General features: G+C 46.0%; 1 protein-coding gene across 4 annotated transcripts in view; it reads right to left on the bottom strand.

The window, feature by feature from the left end:
- Positions 1-1,665: 1,665 nt before the first annotated feature.
- Positions 1,666-20,124, bottom strand: part of LOC140481055 (tripartite motif-containing protein 2-like) — a 79,777-nt gene continuing 61,318 nt past the window's right edge. For all 4 annotated transcript variants that reach the window (XM_072576646.1, XM_072576648.1, XM_072576649.1 and 1 more), the window contains exons 10-12: positions 18,117-18,187; positions 17,558-17,698; positions 1,666-17,113 (exon numbers count right to left, since the gene is read on the bottom strand). In XM_072576646.1, the coding sequence (XP_072432747.1) occupies positions 16,961-17,113; positions 17,558-17,698; positions 18,117-18,187 (365 nt within the window). In that variant the 3' untranslated portion in view covers positions 1,666-16,960. The remainder of the gene's footprint in view (positions 17,114-17,557; positions 17,699-18,116; positions 18,188-20,124) is intronic.

Below are 20,124 nucleotides of genomic sequence, written 5' to 3'. Positions count from 1 at the left end.
GCAGCTGTGATGCTCATGCACCACAATAGAGATTTCACATCAGCTCCTTCACACCCACCTCACCGTTACCCCTTGTATGCTTAACCCCTTGCCCACCTCATCCTCACCCCTTTACCCACACCCTCCTCACCTTCACCCACGCCATCCTCTTCCACCTCATCCTCACCTTCACTCCACACCCTCACTCTCCTCACCCTTATCCGTGTCTTCCCAATCCACCTCACCCTGAACTGTACTCTCATCCTCACTCGGCACTCCCACCCCCTCACCCTCACCAATGTTAGCTATTCAAACACTAACTGGGATTGGGATCACGATTAACACTGGGATGAGCATCATTTTCTTTGGAAATAGATTCATCTTGTACATGCAACCCATCTCAGGCACACTAACCAGTCAGGAAGAACACAGAATAGCACAGCAGAGGAACAGACCCTTTGGCCCACCATGTCTGTGCCGATCATTATGCCATCCTAAACAGCCTGCACTGTATATCTTTATTTCCTAAATTGCTCTGAAATGTTACTGTTGTATCTGCTTCTATCACCTCTCCTGGTAGCATGTTTCAGGCATCTACCACCCTCTGTGCAAAAAAAAACTTGCCTTGCACATCTCCTTTAAACGTTTCCCCATCCGCCTTAAACCTCCCCCCTCTAGTGTTTGACATTTGCATCCTGGGGAAAAAAAGATTCCAACTGACAATCCTATCCATACCTCTCTCAATTTTATCTCATACTTCTATCACATCATCCCTCAGTTTTCGACACTCTAGAAACAATCCAGGTTTATCCAATCTCTCCTTATAGCTAATAGACTCCAATGTGGGCTAAATCCTGGTAAACTTCATTTGCACCCTCTCCAAAGTCTTCATATCCTTCCTATAGTGTATGACCAGGCCTGCACACCAAATGTGACCTAATTAAAGTTTCATACAACTGCAACATGACTTGCCAACTTTCATACTCAATGACCCATCTGATGAAGGCAAGCCCACCTTATCCACCTGCATTTCCAGTTTCAGGGAACTGTGGACTTGTACCCCAAGATCCTTTTGTATATCAATGCTCTTAAGGCTCCTGCCAATTACTGCAGACCTTCCTGTTGCATTGGACCTGAAATGCATCACCTCACATTTGTCCTGATTGAACTCCACCTGACACTTCCCTGCCCATCTTTCTATCTGATCCATATCCTGCTGCATCCTTTGATATCCTTCTTCACTGTTCACAACTCCCCCAAATCTTTGTGTTGTCTGCAAACTTACTAATGAAACCACCTATTTTTTCATCCAAGTGATTTATATGCATTACAAACGACAGAGGTCCCAGCACTGATACTTGCGGAACACCACTGGTTATAAACCTCCAGTCAGAAAAACATCCCTCCAGGACTAGCCTCCGTCTTCTCAGCCTAAGCCAATGTTGTATCCAACTTACCAACTCACCATGATCCCATGTGACTTAATCTGCTGGACTTGCCTATCATAAGGGAATTTGTCAAATGCATTAGTAAAATCCATGTGGACATCACTGCCTTACCCTCAATCATCTGCATCACTTCCTCAAAAAACTCAATCAAATTTGTGAAGCAAGACCTCTCCTGCACAAAGCCATGTTGACTATCCCTAATAAGTCCATTCTTTTCCAAATGCAATCCTGTCTAAGAATCCTGTCTAATAATTTCTGACGTAAGGCTCACAAGATATTAATTTCTTGGATTATCACCGTTGCTCTTAAACAAAGGATCAACATTGGCCATTCTCCAGTCTTCTGGAATCTCGCCTGTGACTAAAGGGATATAAACATCTCAGTCAAGGCCCCAGCAATCTCGTCCCTGCTTTTCTCAGCATTCTCAGATAGATCCCATCAGGCCCTGGGGAATTACTGCCTCAATGTTTTTAAAAACACCCAACATCATCTCCTTCTTCATACTGACATGCCCTAGAATATCAACATAGAATGGTCATGGAATCCCTACGGTGTGGAAACACCCTTTGGCCCAACAAGTCACACTAACCTTCTGAAGAGTAACCCACCCAGACCCATTCTCTGACATTTAATCCCTGACTAATGCACCCAACCTACACATCCCTGAGCAGTGTGGACACTTAGCACAGCCAATTCACCTAACCCACACATCTTTGGATTATGGGAGGAAACTGGAGCACCCGGAGGAAACCCACGCAGACACAGTGAGAATGTGCAAACTCCACACAGACAGTTGCCCGAGGTCCCTGGCGCAGTGAGGCAGCAGTGCTAACCACTGAGCCACCATGCCACCCTACCCTAATCTTATCATCATGCATGTCCTTCTCCTTGGTGCATACTGATGCAAAGTATTTATTAAGAATCTCACCAACTTGCTCCAACTCTATCCATCCTTTATCATTGAGTGTATCTGTTTTTTTCCCTTGCTATCCTCTTGCTCCAAATATATGTCCTCTTCTAGCCCTCCTAAGCTGCTGTTTACATTCTTTCCTGCTTCCTTCCAATTCCTCATGCCCTGTCTAATTTCAGTTTCCTAAACCCTACATTTGCTTCCTTTTTCTTTTTGACTAAACTTTCAATATCTCTTGTCATCCAGGGTTCCTGAACCTTGCTATCCTTATCTTCTATCCTCACTGGTCCTGAATTCTGATCAATTGGCCTTTAAAAGACTCCCACATGTCAGATGTGGACGTATCCCCCAATCTAATTTCTCCAGTTTAGGCCTAATACACTAATACCATTAGAATTAGCCTTCTCCAAATTTAGCACGTTCACCCAAGGACCAACCTTATCCTTATCTGGTATTATCTTAAACCTTACGGAATTATGATCACTGTTCCCAAAATGCTCCTCACTGAAACTTTGATCAGCTGGCCAAGCTCATTCCCCAACACAAGGTCTAATATTGCCCCTTCCCTTTACATATTCTTTCAAAAAACCCTCCTGGATGCACCAAACAAATTCTGGCCTATCTAAGCTTCTGGTACCAGGGAAGTCCTAGGCAATATTGGGGAAGTTAAATTCACTCACTCCAACCAATTTGTTGTTTTTACAGCTTTCCATAATCTGTTCATATATCTGTTCCCTTATCTCCTGCTGGTCACTGGGAGGCCAACAGTATAACACCATCGTAGTGATTGCACCTTCCTTATTCCTGAGAGACAGTAAACAATCAGAAAGGGACATTAACCAGTCAGAAAGGAACATTGACTAGGGCACTCTTCAGTTGACTGATTTGGTTGTGGTATTTTAAGTTGCCCTCACTAACCGGAAACAATAATGAGGTAGCCAGCCTCTGGTTGATCTTGCCAGAGTGAAGGTGGCATCAACCAAACGCCAAGCAATGACATTGTCTCTGAGGAACCTTCATGGTGTCTCTGTCAATCCCTGATCCCAGGTCAATCCAGCAGTTACACCAGGAACCACTGGAGTTAACTCCAAAGGCCCGGCAATGGGGGTTTGGGGTTGAAAAAGCACAACACAGTCAACAGCAAACCAGCCAAGGGATACCCCCTGGCTGCAAGGTGCTGCAGGCCTTTCTCCTTTGGTAGGTCTTAACGGAATAGGAGCTAGCACAGGCAGCTCAGATTGGCCTGCATATCTCTTACACTCTCTATTCCCCTTAAATAGACATCAAACACTGAGGCAGCAAACTTAGATTAGACCTGGGATCAGATTAGAATCAGGGTAAAGGTCATGTTCAGGGTCAGACTAAGGGTCACCTTCAGGGTTAGGATCAGAGTAAGAGTCCGGGTCAGACCTGCCAAGTAGTTCTGCTCACTGAACGTAATTTCTCTGTGAACTCATTTGATGATTCCAGTGAGAGCCTGAGTACAGTAGGATCCCAAACACAGCAGGTGCTTCCAAGCAGAGCATGATGACCATTAATTTCTCTCCTTCTACCTCCCTGCACCCCCCAGTAAACTCCCAGGAACAGCAATGGATGGAGCTCACCATCAACCCTTCAACATTTGACCCACATTTCCAGGGACTGATACTCCAGCTGACATTGTGGAGCGGCTCAGAGGGAATTCAAACTCAAATGTAGTGATTTCTGATCACTCACGGTGACATGTCCAAGCGAGTACAGAAATCATAGGGTAGATGAGTGGACGATAGGAAGGACTGTACAAGAGGAAGGGTTTAAGTTCTTACCTTACCCTGAATTTGACTTCTTTGGTGGGAATGGCACTTGTACAAACTGGATGGCTTACACCTGAACAGAGCAGGGACTGACATCCTTAGGGTATGCGCTGCTTGTGCTGCTGGGGAGGGATTAAACAAACGCAGCCAGAGTATGGGAAACAGGACAGAATAAGAAAGTAAAAGCAGCAGTCAGGAAATGCTGAGAAAGACAGAAAGCACGAAAATTGAGAAAAGTACATTAACGGATAGAGTTGGAGTAAAGGAGAAGAAATGAAATCTAAATCAGGGGTATACTGCACTGTCTCACAAAAAAGACTGGAGACTTACCAGTTCATTCAGCTAACACTGGGAATGGCAGGACTGTACTTTGAGGAAAGATTGGTTTGACTGGGCATGAATTCTCTAACGTTTAGAAGGATAAGAGGGGCTGGACAGAGCAGATGTAAGGAGGATGTTTCGCCTGAGTGGGCTGGTCCTGAACCAGAAATAATGCAGTCTCAGGATATGACGGTAGGTCATTTAAGACTGAAGCAGTTTCAACCGAGGGACTCAAGAGAGCAATGTTTCCACTGAATTCGTCAACCAATGTGCAGGGTTATAGGGCGCAGCAGTTGGGACCAGTTCCTGGGCAGGTGAGACAAGGAATCAAGGACAAGAAAAGACAGAAAGGAGAATAAGAAGTGACAGGCAGAGAAAATCAGGATCAAACTGGGCCACAGCAAGATAATGGAATGGGACAAATAATGTTAAAAAGACAAGTCTTAAGGCTTTGTGCCTTAAACACAGAGCATTCACAATAAAGTGGATGAATTAATCATGCAAATAGATGAAAGCTGGTATGATGTAGTTGGGATTATGGAGACATGGCTACAGGGTGACCAGGGACAGGAACTGAACATCCTTGGGTATGCACTATTTAGAAAGGGCAGAGTAAAAGGAAAATGGGGCAGAGTTGCATTGCTGGTTAAAGAGGAAATTAATGCAATAATGAGGAAGGATATTAGCTCTGGCAATGTGGAATCTTTAAAGGTCGAGCTGGGAAATATCAAGAGGCATAGAACATTTGAGGGTTTTGCATGTTGACCCCAAACTGGAGGTGTGATGTTGGGAATGGAACTACAGGAATGTAGAGACACATATAACAGAGGACAATCCGTAATTATGGGTGACTTTGATCTGTATATAATTTGAATAAATCAAACTAATAATAATACAGTACAGGAGAAATTCCTAGAGAGTATGCAGAATGGATTGATGGCCTCTAAGAGAACGGGGGAGGGCGCTATAATTGGGACAGATTCTGGGGTCAGTGAGACTTGTACAAGCTGATGGCTTGCAAACGACCCAGAATGGGTCCAATATCCTTGCTGGGAAGTTCGCTTATGCTGTTGGCTAAGTTTTAAACAGATTTGGCAGGGGAGGCCGGTAATAGAGTAGAGGTAAAGTCAGAGCAAGGTCCAACCAGATGTAGACGGAATGCCATGACAGCCCATTAGAGAAGAGGATATGGGTGGGGTAAGCCTCATGCGAGGTCCAGAAAGCTAAACTATATCTATTTTAATGAAAGGAGCTTGACTGGTAAATCAGATTAACTTAGAGCATTGATCAGCACATGGGAATATAATATTGCTGCAATCACTGAGAGATGGTTGAAGGACAGACAGGATTGACAGCTCAACATTCCCAAGTACAGAAGTTTCAGCTGCAATACAGGAGGGATGTAAGAGTGGTGTGGATTATTGTACTATTGGTAAAGGAAACCATCACTGTGGTAATGAGGGAGGACACCTTAGAAGGCTCTTCAAATGAGGCCACCTAGGTACAGCTAGAAATAAAACAAAAAGCTGCTTACTTTGCTGAGATTATACCACAGGGCTCCCAACAGTCAGAGGAAGACAAAGGAGCAGATATGTAGACAAATCACAGAGAGGTGTGAGAAGAATAGTTTCTAGTTGTAGGGGACTTCAACTTGGCTAACATTAACTGGGATACCTTTGTGTGAAAGGATTGGACAAAGTGAATTTTTAAAGTGCATCCAGAGAGTTTTTTGTGCCGGTACATCGATAGTCTGACTAGAGATGGGGCAGTGCTAGACCGAATCCGAGGGAACAAAGCCTCATGGTTGAAGTTTCAGTGAGCAAGCATTTTGGAGATAGTGACCATAACTCTGTTTCAAAGTCATTCTGGACAGGGATAAGGATAGTGCATAAATTAAGTGTCTAAACTGGGGAAAGCCTATTTCAATATCATGAGACAAGATCAAGCAAACATAGACTTGCAGGTAAGCCTACATTTGGAAAGTGGGAATCTTTTCAAAATAGTAAAGTGAGTGCTCAGGATCAGCAAGTTCCTCTAACAGTGCAGGACAAAGGCAGCAAATCCAGGGAACCCAGGATAGCAAGGGATATTGAACGTTCGATAAAGACGAAGAACAAAGCATTTGTCAGCTACATAACATTAGAAACAGGGGAGTCCCTTGAGAGATTGCAGGGGGTTATTTAAAAAAGAAATTAGAGGGCAAAGTGGGGCCATGAAATGTCTTCAGCAGATAGGATCAAGGAGAACCCCAAGGTTTTTTATAAGTATATGAAGAGCAAAACGATTGCCCGGGAAAGAATGGGACCTATTACAGATCAAAGGAGCAACTTGTGAGTGCAGCAGAGGGATACAAGTGAGGTCCTGAATTAATATTTCTCCTCTGTGTTCACAGAGATTTCAGTTGGGATGGTGAGATTCTAGAACATGCTCAGATAAATAAGGAGGAGGCAAGAGATGTTTTAGAGAACTTTCAAGTACTCTACAATCTCATTCTTAATAATGGACTCTAAAATCTTGCCAATGATCAAGGTCAGGTTAACTAGTCTATAGTTTCCTGTCTTCTGTTTCCCTCCCTTTTTAAACAGGGCTGTTACTTCAGTCACTTTCCAGTCCTCTGGAACCCTCCATGACTTCAGTGATTTTGAAAGATCATCACCAATGCATTCACAATGTCTTCAGCTATCTATTTCAGAACCCAGGGTGTAGTCCATCTGGTCCAAATAATTTATTCACCTTCAGCTCTTTCAGCTTCCCTAGTGCCTTAGTGATGGCCACTACACTCACCTTTGCTCCTCAACTCTCTTGAAATTCTGGTATTCTACTGCTGTGTTTTCCACTGGGAAAACTGATGCAAAGTACCCATTCAGTTCCTCCACCATTTCTTCGTTCCCCATTATTACTGCTCTAGCCTCATTTTTCAGAGGTCCAATATCTTGAATATCTAAAAAAATCCTGCAACATTCTTTGATATTATTAGCTAGCTTATTCTCATTTTTCTTTTTCTCCCCCTCATTGCTTTTTTAGTTGTCCTCTGCTTCCCAATCCTCTGGCTTCCCACTAATCTACACCACATTGTATGCTTTCTCATTTGCGTTTATGCTGCCCGAGTTCCCTTCTCAGCCATGGTTGCCTTGTCCTCCTCCTTCTATGTTTCTTTTTCCTTGGAATGTATTTGTGTTGTGCCTCCTGAATTACTCCCCCAACCCCCCCAAACAAAAACTCCTGCCATTGCTGCTCCAGTTCTTCCCTGACATGCTCCACTTACAGTCAAACCTGACCAGCTCCTCACTCATGTCTTTATAGCTACCTTTACTCAGTTTTAATACCATTACATTGGATTACAGCTTCTCCCTTTCAAAATGCTGGAAGGAGATTGCTGGGGCCCTGGTAAAGGAATTTAATTCTTTGCTGGCCATGTGAAATGCCACTTGAGTGCAGCACAGCTAATGTGGTTCCTTTGTTCAAGAAGAGCAGCAAGGATAGGCCAGGAATTACACAGCAGTTAGTCTGTCAGTGGTAGGGAAATTATTGAAAGAGGGACAGAATTAATCAACACTTGGAAAGGCAGGGATTGAGCTGAAATATTCAGCATGGATTTGTTGGAGGGAGATCCAGCTGAGTTTTTGAAAAGATAACTAAATAATATTGAGATAAAAACAATGACTGCAGATGCTGGAAACCAGATTCTGGATTAGTGGTGCTGGAAGAGCACAGCAGTTCAGGCAGCATCCAAGGAGCTTCGAAATCGACGTTTCGGGCAAAGGCCCAACTAAATAATATTGATGAGGGTCGTGTAGTTGATGTGGTTTATATGGACTTCAGTAAGATGATAGGACAGGCGACGGCTTAGTGGTATTATTGCCAGACTGCTAATCCAGAGAGCTAGGTAATGGTCCGGTTACACAGGTTCAAATCCCACCACAACAGATGGACTCAATAAAAAATCTGGAATTAAGAGTCTAATGATGAAAATGAATCCATTGTAGATTGTCAGAAAAACCCATCTGATTCATTAATGTCCATCCTTACCCTGTCTGGCCTACAAGTGACTCCACACCCACAGCAATGTGGCTGACTCTTAACTGCTCTCTGGGCAATAAATGCTGAGCAGGCCAGCGATGCCATGAATAAATTAAAAACAAAAGGCCTTCAACAAGGTCCCACATAGAAGGTTGATTCAAAAGCTAAGAACCCATGGGATCGAAGACAAGTTGGCAAACAGGATCCAAAATTAGCTTCCAAATAGGAAGCAATGGATGATAGTGGAGGGTTGCTCTTATGGATTAGACAACTGTGACCAGTGGTATACCAGAAGGATTAGTGTGAGGCATTAACTACTTGAATGTGAATGCAATTAGCAAGTTTGCATGGCACTTAAAAATTGTGTTCACGGTGAGAAGTATAGTCTTAGGCTACAGCTTAATATTGATCAGCTGGTAAATTGGGCAGAGTAATGGCAGATAGTAATGGCAGATGGCATTTAATCCTGTTAAGTGCGGGCTGATGCATTTTGGAAGGTCTAATAAGGGAAGGATATACACAATGAATGATAGGTTCCGAGGAAGTACTGAGGAACAAAGAGACCTTGGTGTACTGACAGGGGTACACAGGAAATTCACCAGGATGTTTCCTGGGATGAATAGGGTTATGAGGACAGTCTGGATAGGCTGGGCTTGTCTTCCTTAGAGCATTGGAATTATAACTCAAGTGTAGATAGGAGAGCGCATGAGAATCTTTTCCCCATGGTAGATGTGTCTAAGGCAAGAGAGGATAAGGTTAACTTGAGGAGTAAGTGGTTGAGAGGAGATCTGAGAAAATGATTTCCCCCTAAGGGTGGGAGAAAGATGGAGTGTGCTGCCTGAGAAAGTGGCAGAGGCAGGTACTCCCACAACACTGAAGAACCAGCAGGATGAGCACTTAAAATGCCAGTGTATAGGAGTATATGGATCAAGTGCAAGTAAACAATGTAATTGGTGTTTGATGGTCAGCACAGACATGGTGGGCTGAAGGGCCTGTTTCACTGCTGCATGACTCTATGACTCTTTAGTATGGGCTGAAACATTTAGGACTTCACCAACGAATTCACTGCCAGAGAAAGCAGTTGAAGCTAAAACACGATGATTCCCTGAGGAGTTGGATAGAGCAATCAAGGCTAAAGAGATCAAAGAGTTTGAGGGAAAGGCAAGAATATGATCCTGAAATGAATGATCAGCCATGATCAAACTAATGCTAGAGCAAGCTAAAAGGGCTGAATGGTCAACTCCAGCTCCTATTTTCTATGTTCCTATGTAAGTACTGACCCTCCAACAGTGCGGCACTCCCTCAGTACTGACCCTCCAACAGTGCGGCACTCCCTCAGTACTGACCCTCCAACAGTGCGGCTTTCCCTCAGTACTGACCCACTGACAGTGTGGCACTCCCTCAGCACTGACTCTCCGATAGTGCGGCACTCCCTGAGTATTGAACCTCCGACTGTCCTGCTCTCCCTGAGTATTGACCCTTCAAAAATACAGCATTCCCTCAGTACTGACTCTCCGACAATGCATCACTCCCTCAGTAGTGACCCTCTGAAACTGGGGCGCTCCCTCAGTACTGACCCTCTGACAGTGCTGCACTCTCTCAGCACTGACCCTCCAATAGTGAGGGGCTCCATCAATACTGACCGTCTGACAGTGCAGCGCTCCCTCAGCACAGACCCGCCGAGAGCGCGTCACTCCCTCAGCACTGACCCTCCAACAGTGCAGCACTCCCTCAGCACTGACCCTCCAACAGTGCAGCAACCCCTCAGCACTGACTCGCCGACAGTGCGGCACTCCCTCAGCACTAACCCTCCAACAGTGCTGCACTCCCTCAGCACTGACCCTCCCACAGTTCCGTACACCCTCAGCACTGACCCTCCAACAGTGCTGCACTCCCTCAGCACTGACCATCCAACAGTGCTGCACTCCCTCAGCACTGACCCTCCAACAGTGCTGCACTCCCTCAGCACTGACCCTCCCACAGTTCCGTACACCCTCAGCACTGACCTTCCAACAGTGCAGTACACCCTCAGCACTGACCCTCCACAGTGCTGCACTCCCTCAGCACTGACCCTCCAACAGTGCTGCACTCCCTCAGCACTGACCCTCCAACAGTGCTGCACTCCCTCAGCACTGACCCTCCAACAGTGCGGCACTCCCTCAGCACTGACCCTCCAACAGTGCGGCACTCCCTCAGCACTGACCCTCCAACAGCGCTGCACTCCCTCAGCACTGACCATCCAACAGTGCTGCACTCCCTCAGCACTGACCCTCCAACAGTGCAGCAACCCCTCAGCACTGACCCTCCAACAGTGCTACACTCCCTCAGCACTGACCCTCCAACAGTGCTGCACTCCCTGAGCACTGACCATCCAACAGTGCTGCACTCCCTCAGCACTGACCCTCCAACAGTGCGGCACTCCTTCAGCACTGACCCTCCGACAGTGCTGCACTCCCTCAGCACTGACCCTCCAACTGTGTGGTACACCCTCAGCACTGACCCTCCAACAGTGCTGCACTCCCTCAGCATTGACCCTCTGACAGTGCTGCACACCCTCAGCACTGACCCTCCAACAGTGCTGCACTCCCTCAGCACTGACCCTCCACAGTGCTGCACTCCCTCAGCATTGACCCTCTGACAGTGCTGCACACCCTCAGCACTGACCCTCCAACAGTGCTGCACTCCCTCAGCACTGACCCTCCAACAGTGCTGCACTCCCTCAGCACTGACCCTCCGACAGTTCCGTACACCCTCAGCACTGACCCTCCGACAGTGCTGCACTCCCTCAGCACTGACCCTCCAACAGTGCGGTACACCCTCAGCACTGACCCTCCAACAGTGCTGCACTCCCTCAGCACTGACCTTCCAACAGTGCGGTACACCCTCAGCACTGACCCTCCACAGTGCTGCACTCCCTCAGCACTGACCCTCCGACAGTGCTGCACTCCCTCAGCACTGACCCTCCGACAGTGCAGCATTACTTCCTACTTGCCTGAATAAATGCAGCTTCAACAACACTCAAGAAGCTTGACATCATCCAGCACAAAACAGGTCACTTGGCACCACATCCACAAGCATTCATTCCCTCCATCACTGACGCTCAGTAACAGCAGTCTGTTGTATCTACAAGAAGCACTGCAGAAATTCACCAATGACCCTTGGACACCACCTGCAAACCCATAACCATTTCCACTGTGAAACACAAAGGCAAGATGGGAACAAAAACAGACATTGCTAGAAAAGCTTAGCAGGTCTGGCAGCATCTGTGGACAGAAGTCAGAGTTAATGTTTCAGGTCCAGTGATCCTTCTTCAGAACGTACAGTAGCTAGGAAAAGGTGAGTATATATGTTAGAGAAGGGGTTGGGGGAGGGAGATGAAATAAACAATAGATGAAGATAGAGCCCATAGAGAGAAAAACTGTTGGACGGCCAAAAGAATGGATAATGGTCAGTCAAGGACAGTGAGTAGCTAAGGGGGACTATGAGTGACTACAATGGGCTGTGTGTAATAGCAAACCATGTGATAACAAAGCCTGGTGTGTGGGGGTTAGGGTGAGGACTTGAGAGAAGGTGCCTCAAGCCTTAAAAGTGTTAAACCCGATACTGAGTACAGAAGGTTGCACAGCTCTCAAATGCAAAAAAGGAGAACTGTTCTTCCAACTTTGCTGCAACACTACAGCTGAGATAGGGAAGAAAGAACACAGAAAACTACAACAACACAGTACAGGGCCTTTGGCCCTCAATGTTACGCTGACCTGTGAAACCAATCTGAAGCACATCTAACCTACACTATTCCATTTTCATTCATATGTTTATTGAATGACATTTATATGCCCTTAAAGTTGGTGAGTCTACTACTGTTGCAGGCAGGGCATTCCACACCCTTCCTACTCTCTGAGTAAAGAAACCACCTCTGACATCTGTCCTATATCTATCACCCCTCAATTTAAAGCTATGTCCCCTCATGCTAGCCATCACCATCCAAGGAAAAAGGCTTTCACTCTCCACCATATCTAATCCTCTGATCATCTTGTATGTTTCTATTAAATCACCTCTTAACCTTCTTCTCTCTAATGAAAACAGCCTCAAGTCCTTCAGCCTTTCCTCATTAGACCTTCCCTCCATACTGTGCAACATATGAGTAAATCTCCTCTGAACCCTCTCCAATGCTTCCACGTTCTTCCTATAATGCAGTGACCAGAACTATACGCAATACCCCAAGTGCGGCCACACCAGAGTTTTGTACAGCTGCAGCATGACCTCATGGCTCCGAAACTCAATCCCTCTACCAATAAAAGCTAACACACCATACTCCTTCTTAACAACCCTATCAACCTGGGTGGCAACTTTCAGGGATCTATGCACATGGACACTGAGATCTCTGCTCATCCACACTACCAAGAATCTTACCATTACCCCACTACTCTGCATTTCTGTTGCTCCTTCCAAAGTGAATCACCTCACACTTTTCCGCATTAAACCCTATTTGCCACCTCTCAGCCTAGCTCTGCAGCTTATCTGTGTCCCTCTATAATCTGCAACATCCTTCCACAATGTCCACAGTGCCACCGACCTTAGTGTCATCCACACATTTACTAACCCATTCTTCTGTGCCCTCATCCAGATCATTTATAAAAACGACAAACAACAGTGGACCCAAAACAGATCCTTGTGGTACACCACTAGTAACTGAACTCCAGGATGACCATTTCCCATCAATCACCATCCTCTGTCTTCTTTCAGCTAGTTAACTTCTGATCTAAACCGCTAAATCACCCCAATCTCATGCCTCCATATTTTCTGCAACAGCCTACCATGGGGAACCTTATCAGACACTGCACTGAAACCCATATACACCCCACCAACCATTTTGCCCCCATCCACCTGTTTGGTCACCTTCTCAATGAACTTAATGAGGTTTGTGAGGCATGACCTACCCTTCACAAAACCGTGTTGACTATCCCTAATCAACTTATTCCTTTTGAGATTATTATAAATCCTACCTCTTATAATCTTTACCAACACTTTACCCACAACCGAAGTAAGGCTCACTGGTCTATAATTACCAGGGTTGTCTCTACTGCCCTTTGTGAACAAGGGAACAACATTTGCTATCCTCCAGTCTTCTGGCACTGTTCCTGTCGACAATGATAACATAAAGATCAAAGCCAAAAGCTCTACAATCTCCTCCCTAGCTTTCCCAGAATCATAGGATAAATCCAATTCAGGGCAGGAGACATACGTATTTTCACAGTTTCAGCCCTAATCTTACTCTAGTCATTCTTTTATTCCTGACATACCTAAAGAAAGCTTTAGGGTTTTCCTTGATCCTATCTGCCAAAGGCCTCTCATGTCTCCTCCTGACTCTTCTTAGTTCTCTCTTTAGGTCTTTCCTGGCCAACTTGTAACTCTCAAGTGCCCTAACTGAGCCTTCACATCTTATTTTTACATAAGCCTCCTTTCTTCCTCTTGAAAGAGCTTCAACTTCTTTAGTAAACCACAACTCCTTCGCTCAACCACTTTCTCCTTGCCTGACAGATACATATTTAGTCGAAGAGTGTGTTGCTGGAAAAGCACAGCTGGTCAGGTAGCATCCGAGGAGCAGGACATAGCTTTAAATTGAGGGGTGATAGATAGAGGATAGTTTCTTTACTCAGAGAGTAGGAAGGGTGTGGAATGCCCTGCCTGCAACAGTAGTAGACTCGCCAACTTTAAGGGCATTTAAATGTTATTGGATAAACATATGAAGTCTTTCATCAGGTCGATTCTCCTGCTCCTTGGCTGCTGCCTGCCCAGCTGTGCCTTTCCAGCACCACATTCTTCGACTCTGGTCTCCAGCATCTGCACTCCTCCATTTCTCCCATGTACATACTTATCAAGGACACGCGGTAGCTGGTCTTTGAATAAGCTCTATATTTCAATTGTGCGCATCCACTGCAGTTTCCTTCCCTGTCCAATGCATCCTAAATTTACCTAATCGCATCATAATTGCCTTTTCCCCAGCTATAACTCTTGTCCTGCAGTATATACCTATGCCTTTCCATTGCTAAACTAAACATAACCGAGTTGTGGTCACTATCACCAAAGAGCTCACCTACCTCAAAATCTAATACCTGGCCTGGTTCATTACTCAGTAGGAGAAAGTGAGGACTACAGAAGCTGGAGATCAGATTCAAGAGTGTGGGGCTGGATTAGCAGCAGGTCAGACAGCATCCAAGGAGCAGGAGAATCAATGTTTCAGGCATAAGCACTTCATCAGGAACTCTTGATGATTCGTGATGAAGGACTTATCCCTGAAATGTTAATTCTCCTGCTCCTCGGATGTTGCCTGACCGGCTGTGCTTTTCCAGCACCACATTCTTGATTCATTAGTCAGTACCAAATCCAATGTACCTTGCCTCTTGTTGGCCTATCTACATACTGTGTCAGGAAACCTTCCTGCACACATTGGACAAAAACTGACCCATCTAAAGTACTCAAACTCTTGTGTTTTCAGTCAATATTTAGAAAGTTGAAGTCCCCCATAACAACTACCCTGTTACTTTCACTCCTATCCAGAATAATCTTTGCAATCCTTTCCTCTAAATCTCTGGAATGTTTCAGAGGCCTATAGAAAACTCTCAACAGGAGACAGAGATGTTAGCCAGGGAACAGATTGGTGTGTTGACGTAGCAGGCAACTGGAAGCTCAAGGTCATTTTTGCGGACAGAATGCAGGTGCTCTGTGAAATGGTCACCCAAGATTAGAGTGGTGATGGGAAAGCACCACTCTAATCTTGACTCTGATCTCCAGCATCTGCAGTCCTTACTTTCGCGAAATGGTCACCCAGTCTATGCTTCATTTCCCCATTGTAGTGCAGATCACAGTTTGAGCAGCAAATGCAGTAGACCAAATTGAGTGAAGTGCAGGTAAAGTGCTGCTTCAGCTGGAAGGTGTGTCTGGGCCTTGGATACTGAGGAGGGAGGAAGTAAATGGGCAAGTGTTACACCTTCTGCGACTGCAGTGGGCTGAGAGGCAGGAGAATTGGGAGTGAAGTAGGAGTGGACCAGGGTGTCCCAGAGAGAACGGTCCTTGCACAAAGTTGGCAAGGGAGGGGAGGGGAATATGGAGGTGGCGGAAAAGGCAACTAATGATCCTCTGGATGTGGAAGCTGGTGAGATGGTAGTTGAGTACAGGGGGGACCCTATCGCTAAGGAAGAGAAGAAGGAGGGCTGAAGTGAGGGAGCTGGGTCAGACACAGTTGAGGGCCTTGTCAAACACAGTGCTGGAGAATCCTCGGTTAAGGAAGAAGGTGGACATTTCAAAGGACCACACATCAAAGATGGCATCACCAGAGCAGACGCATCAGAGATGCAAGAACTGGGAGAATAGATAGTGAGTTTACAGGAAGCAGTGTGGGAGGAAGTATAGTCAAGTAACTGTGAGAGTTAGTGGGTTTGTAGTGGAAAGAAGGGTCACTGGAATTGAAACGTTAAATCTGACTTTTCTCCATATGTGCTGCCAGACCTGCTAAACTTACACAACAATTTCTGTTATTGATTCAGATTTCCAGCAGCCACATTTCTTCAATTTTTTTTACATGGAAACACCACCATCTGCACGTTCCCCTCCAAGCCACCACAATCCTGACTTGGAAATATATCATAATTCCTTCAGTGTTGTTGGGTCAAAATCTTGCAATTCACTCCCATTGGGTTTTGTAGGTCTACCTACAGCACATGGACTGCAGAGGTTCAAGAAGGCAGCTCACCCCCACCTTCTCAAGGGGGCAACTAGGGATGGGTAATAAATGCTGACACAGCCAGGGACACCCACACCTCAAGAATGAATAAACATAAAAGTGCAATTGAGCGACTGGATGGAAATCAGAATGTCGATTGTCTTTGTAGTTGTTAATTTCCTATTATTTACATCTCCCCCCAACATGATCCATGGAAACTGACGCATTAATGCTCTTGATTCCAGGCACAAACCATCAGCAAAACACTGATCACAGCGATTAGCAATTCCAATTGCACAGAATCTATCTCAGAATATGCAGCAACTGATCCCTCACATATACATTCTCTGGGGTATGGGCCATACATCTAAGTAGGGTATAGGGTCTCTCTCTCACACACACACACACACACACACAGACTGTAATTGATTCAGTGTTGGGGAGGTGAGCCTGTGCATTGGAGGGTCTGCCTTGTGAGAGCTCCATATGCCACAAAGGGCCCATTCCTCCTCCTTACTTGGGAAGCTTGTCTTGAGGAGTATCCATGAATTTGGGCTAGTGTTGGAGTCAAGTGTTCATTTTGTGTCTAGGCAATGGGTATGCCCATTGGTGAACTCTGACCTTGGGCCTTGCTCAAACATTGCTGCTTTCTGCATTTACAACAAAAACACAAAACCCAAAAGCAGCACTTGTCCTACGATGGACAAAATGCACAGCAGTTAAACTGGGCCTCAGGTTTAGGCCTCCGACAGAGTTCTGGAAGTTTGATTCACTGCAGGTATCGGTAAATCTTGAAGCAGTGATTCCCCGAGTCTGCAACAGCCACATGTCCATCTGAGGTCAGTGCCAGACCCTGTGGTCCATACAGAGGGTCAGCAGAGGTGTTAATATAAGACAAGAAGGACCCGGAGCTGTCAAACACCTGGGGAGAGAGAGAGAGAGACAGAGAGACAAGATTGAGAGTGGGGAGAGAAATGGACATACTGACAGAGAGGGACAGAGAGAGAAAGATGGCGAGAGAAACACAGAGGGCGACAGAGTATTAAGAAATGATTAATTGCCAGTCTGGCTGTATGAGGCCCTTGAGAATGAGCAGCCAGAATATGACAGAATTCTTCACTGAGATGAAGAGTGAGATAGATGAATCTGAGACTCAGGTCTGAAATCTAAACAGAGGAAACTACACTGGTGTGACATGCGAGTTAGCTATCATGCATTACAGCTCCCTCTACACTGAAACCCCATCAAATACACCCAGGATAGGAACAGCACAGGGTTAGATATAGAGTAAAGCTCCTCTACACTATCCCCATCAAACACTCCCAGGACAGCGACAGTATGAGGTTGGATTGAGTTTGTTCCTCACCTGTATTCGGCTGTTTCCCCAGTCAGCGACGATGATGTTCCCATTGCTATCAACAGCCACCCCGGTGGGAGCATTAAACTGCCCATTCCCCTCTCCATGTGATCCAAACTTGAAGAGGAATTCACCGTCAGAATTATAAACCTGCCAAATCACAAATGTAACATCAATGTTCCCGGCCTTGCCATAGCCTAGCAGGAGGCAGCGTGTATGGGACTGCCCACACTCCCAGGGAGGGGGCCCTGACCACATTCCCGGGATGGGGGAGACAGTGACTACATTCCTAGGGTGGTGGGGGTGGGGGCATTGCTGTCCATACTCCCCGGACACAGTCTTGGGGTGGGGGTGTAGCCTTATTCCCTGCATTTCAGAGTGTGCTCATGCTCCACTCAGCTCAATATGTGGGGCTCCCTCCTCCCTCCCTCTCCGGGCTCACTCCCCATTTTGGGTTCTCTAGCCTCCCCTCACCCTGGTTCGCTCTTTTTCCCTCCCCCCCCAGTGTTGGGTGTTCAGGCTGGGGTGGTTGGGGAGCGATGTAGTTGCTTACTCTGAGCTGGCTCACCTTCACTGAATGGTTGTGGAAATCGGTCACCAGGATCTCATGTCTGTTGTTCACGGCGACAAAGTGAGGGCCTGGAAAATTAGCAAAATCGAGATTGGTCAGAGAACCCCAGCTCAGCCCAGCCCAACCTAGCCTGGTCCAACTCCACACACGCAGAGCGCAGTCTGTCACAGACAGAGATGCCCACCACCCACACCATCTCCCCCCTCAATGCCCTGGGCAAATGGAGTCTTCCCCACCTCCCCCTCACTGCCCAGGGGCAAGTGGAGACCTGAGGAAGCTCAAGCAAAATCCGAGAAGGAGTTAGTGTGGATTCATTGGGAGGAACAGGTTCATCAGCAATCACCAGGAACCAGAACCTACATTAACCTGGGACCTGAAGGGTTGACGAATTGGGATAGTTGCACAAACCACATACAAATTGTCAAAAGGCCTGAGGGATGCGGCTGGTAATCTGGGTGAACATGGTTCTGAGAGGTCAACAGAAGCCTGAGGCAATGCAAGAGAGGGAGGGTCTCCACTTCACAGGCACTGGGTCAGCAAGGAACCATAATAATCTCTGCCCCTCCCCAAACTGAGAGGATAAGATGAGGATTCTCCCTGTCAGAGTACAGACAGCATATTCCAACACAATGCAGCTCACAGAATGTCTGAAAGGGAGAAACAGGAGCCACTTACAAAGAGACTAACTCCAGTGAGGAGTGATTGCCAAGAGAAGAGGCAGAGACTGTCCAGAGGAAATTGGACAAATCTGGACATGGGTCAAAGCACAGCAAGCACATGGAAACATCATTTCAGATTCTTCAGGAATTGGCTCATTCTTGTGAATAGTATGAAATCCAATCGGTTCAGGGAAAGGGTTAGATAGAACAAGAACAAAGAAAACTGCAGCAGAGGAACAGGCCCTCCAAGCCTGCACTGATCCAGATCCTCGATCTAAACCTGTCGTCTATTTTCTAAGGATATTTATCCCTTTTCTCCCTGCCCATTCACGTATCTGTCTAGATACATTTGAGATGGTGCGACTGTGCCTGCCCCTGCCACCTCCATTGGCAATACGTTCCAGGCCCCCACCAAAGAACTACAGACAGCAACAAATGAACAAAAAAGCAAAGTACAAAGGGCAGTGACACAGGTCCTGGCAAACAGGGAAGTACAACAGCAATAAACTAATGGGGCTAAAGGCATAACAGGCCTCAATGGTTTGCAGCCGAGAATCCTAAAAGAGACAGCTACAGAGATAGTGGATGCACTGGTTGCAGTTGTCCAAAAATCTTAGGGATTCTGGAGAAGTACCAGAGGATTGGAAACTGCCAATACTATATCCCTGCTCAAAAATGGAGCGAAGCAAAACTACTCTAACATGTGTTATTGGAAAAGTATTGGCTTCAATTATTATGAGTTAATAGCAGAACATTTGGAAAATCACAATCGAATCAAGCAGAGTCAGCACGGCTTCATAAAAAGGAATCATGTCTGAATAATTTATTAGGATTTTTCCAGGTCTGAGGTGTTCAAGTCGGGTGAACCTGACCTATGAATTTGGGTATCCTAAAGTGTATTAAGATAGACAAGTTCCTAGGGCCAGATGGGATCTATCCCAGGTTACTGCGAGATGCACGGGAAGAAATAGCTGGGCCATTAGCAAATATCTTCACATCCTCTTTGACCACAGGCGAGGTTCTAGAGGACTGGAGATTAGTCAATGTTGCTCCCTTGTTTAAGAAATGAAGCAGAGATAATCCAGGAAATTATAGGCTCTTCGTGTCTACAGGGGGCAAGGCTCTTGGAAGCAAGATACTAAGGGACAAAATATGTACACATTTGGATGAAAATAAATTAGTTACTGACAGGCGACATGGTTTTCTCCAGGAAAGGTCATGTCTCACCAACCTGATTGCATTCTTTGAAGAAGTGACAAAGATAATTGATGAGGGAAGAACTGTGAATGTATGTGGATTTGATACAAGTTCCGCTTGGCAGATTGGCACAAAAACTAAAAGCACAT

Source organism: Chiloscyllium punctatum, chromosome 9 (genome assembly GCF_047496795.1).
Source record: "Chiloscyllium punctatum isolate Juve2018m chromosome 9, sChiPun1.3, whole genome shotgun sequence".
NCBI classification, from domain to species: domain Eukaryota; kingdom Metazoa; phylum Chordata; class Chondrichthyes; order Orectolobiformes; family Hemiscylliidae; genus Chiloscyllium; species Chiloscyllium punctatum.
This window is presented reverse-complemented; position numbering and strand designations above follow the sequence as displayed.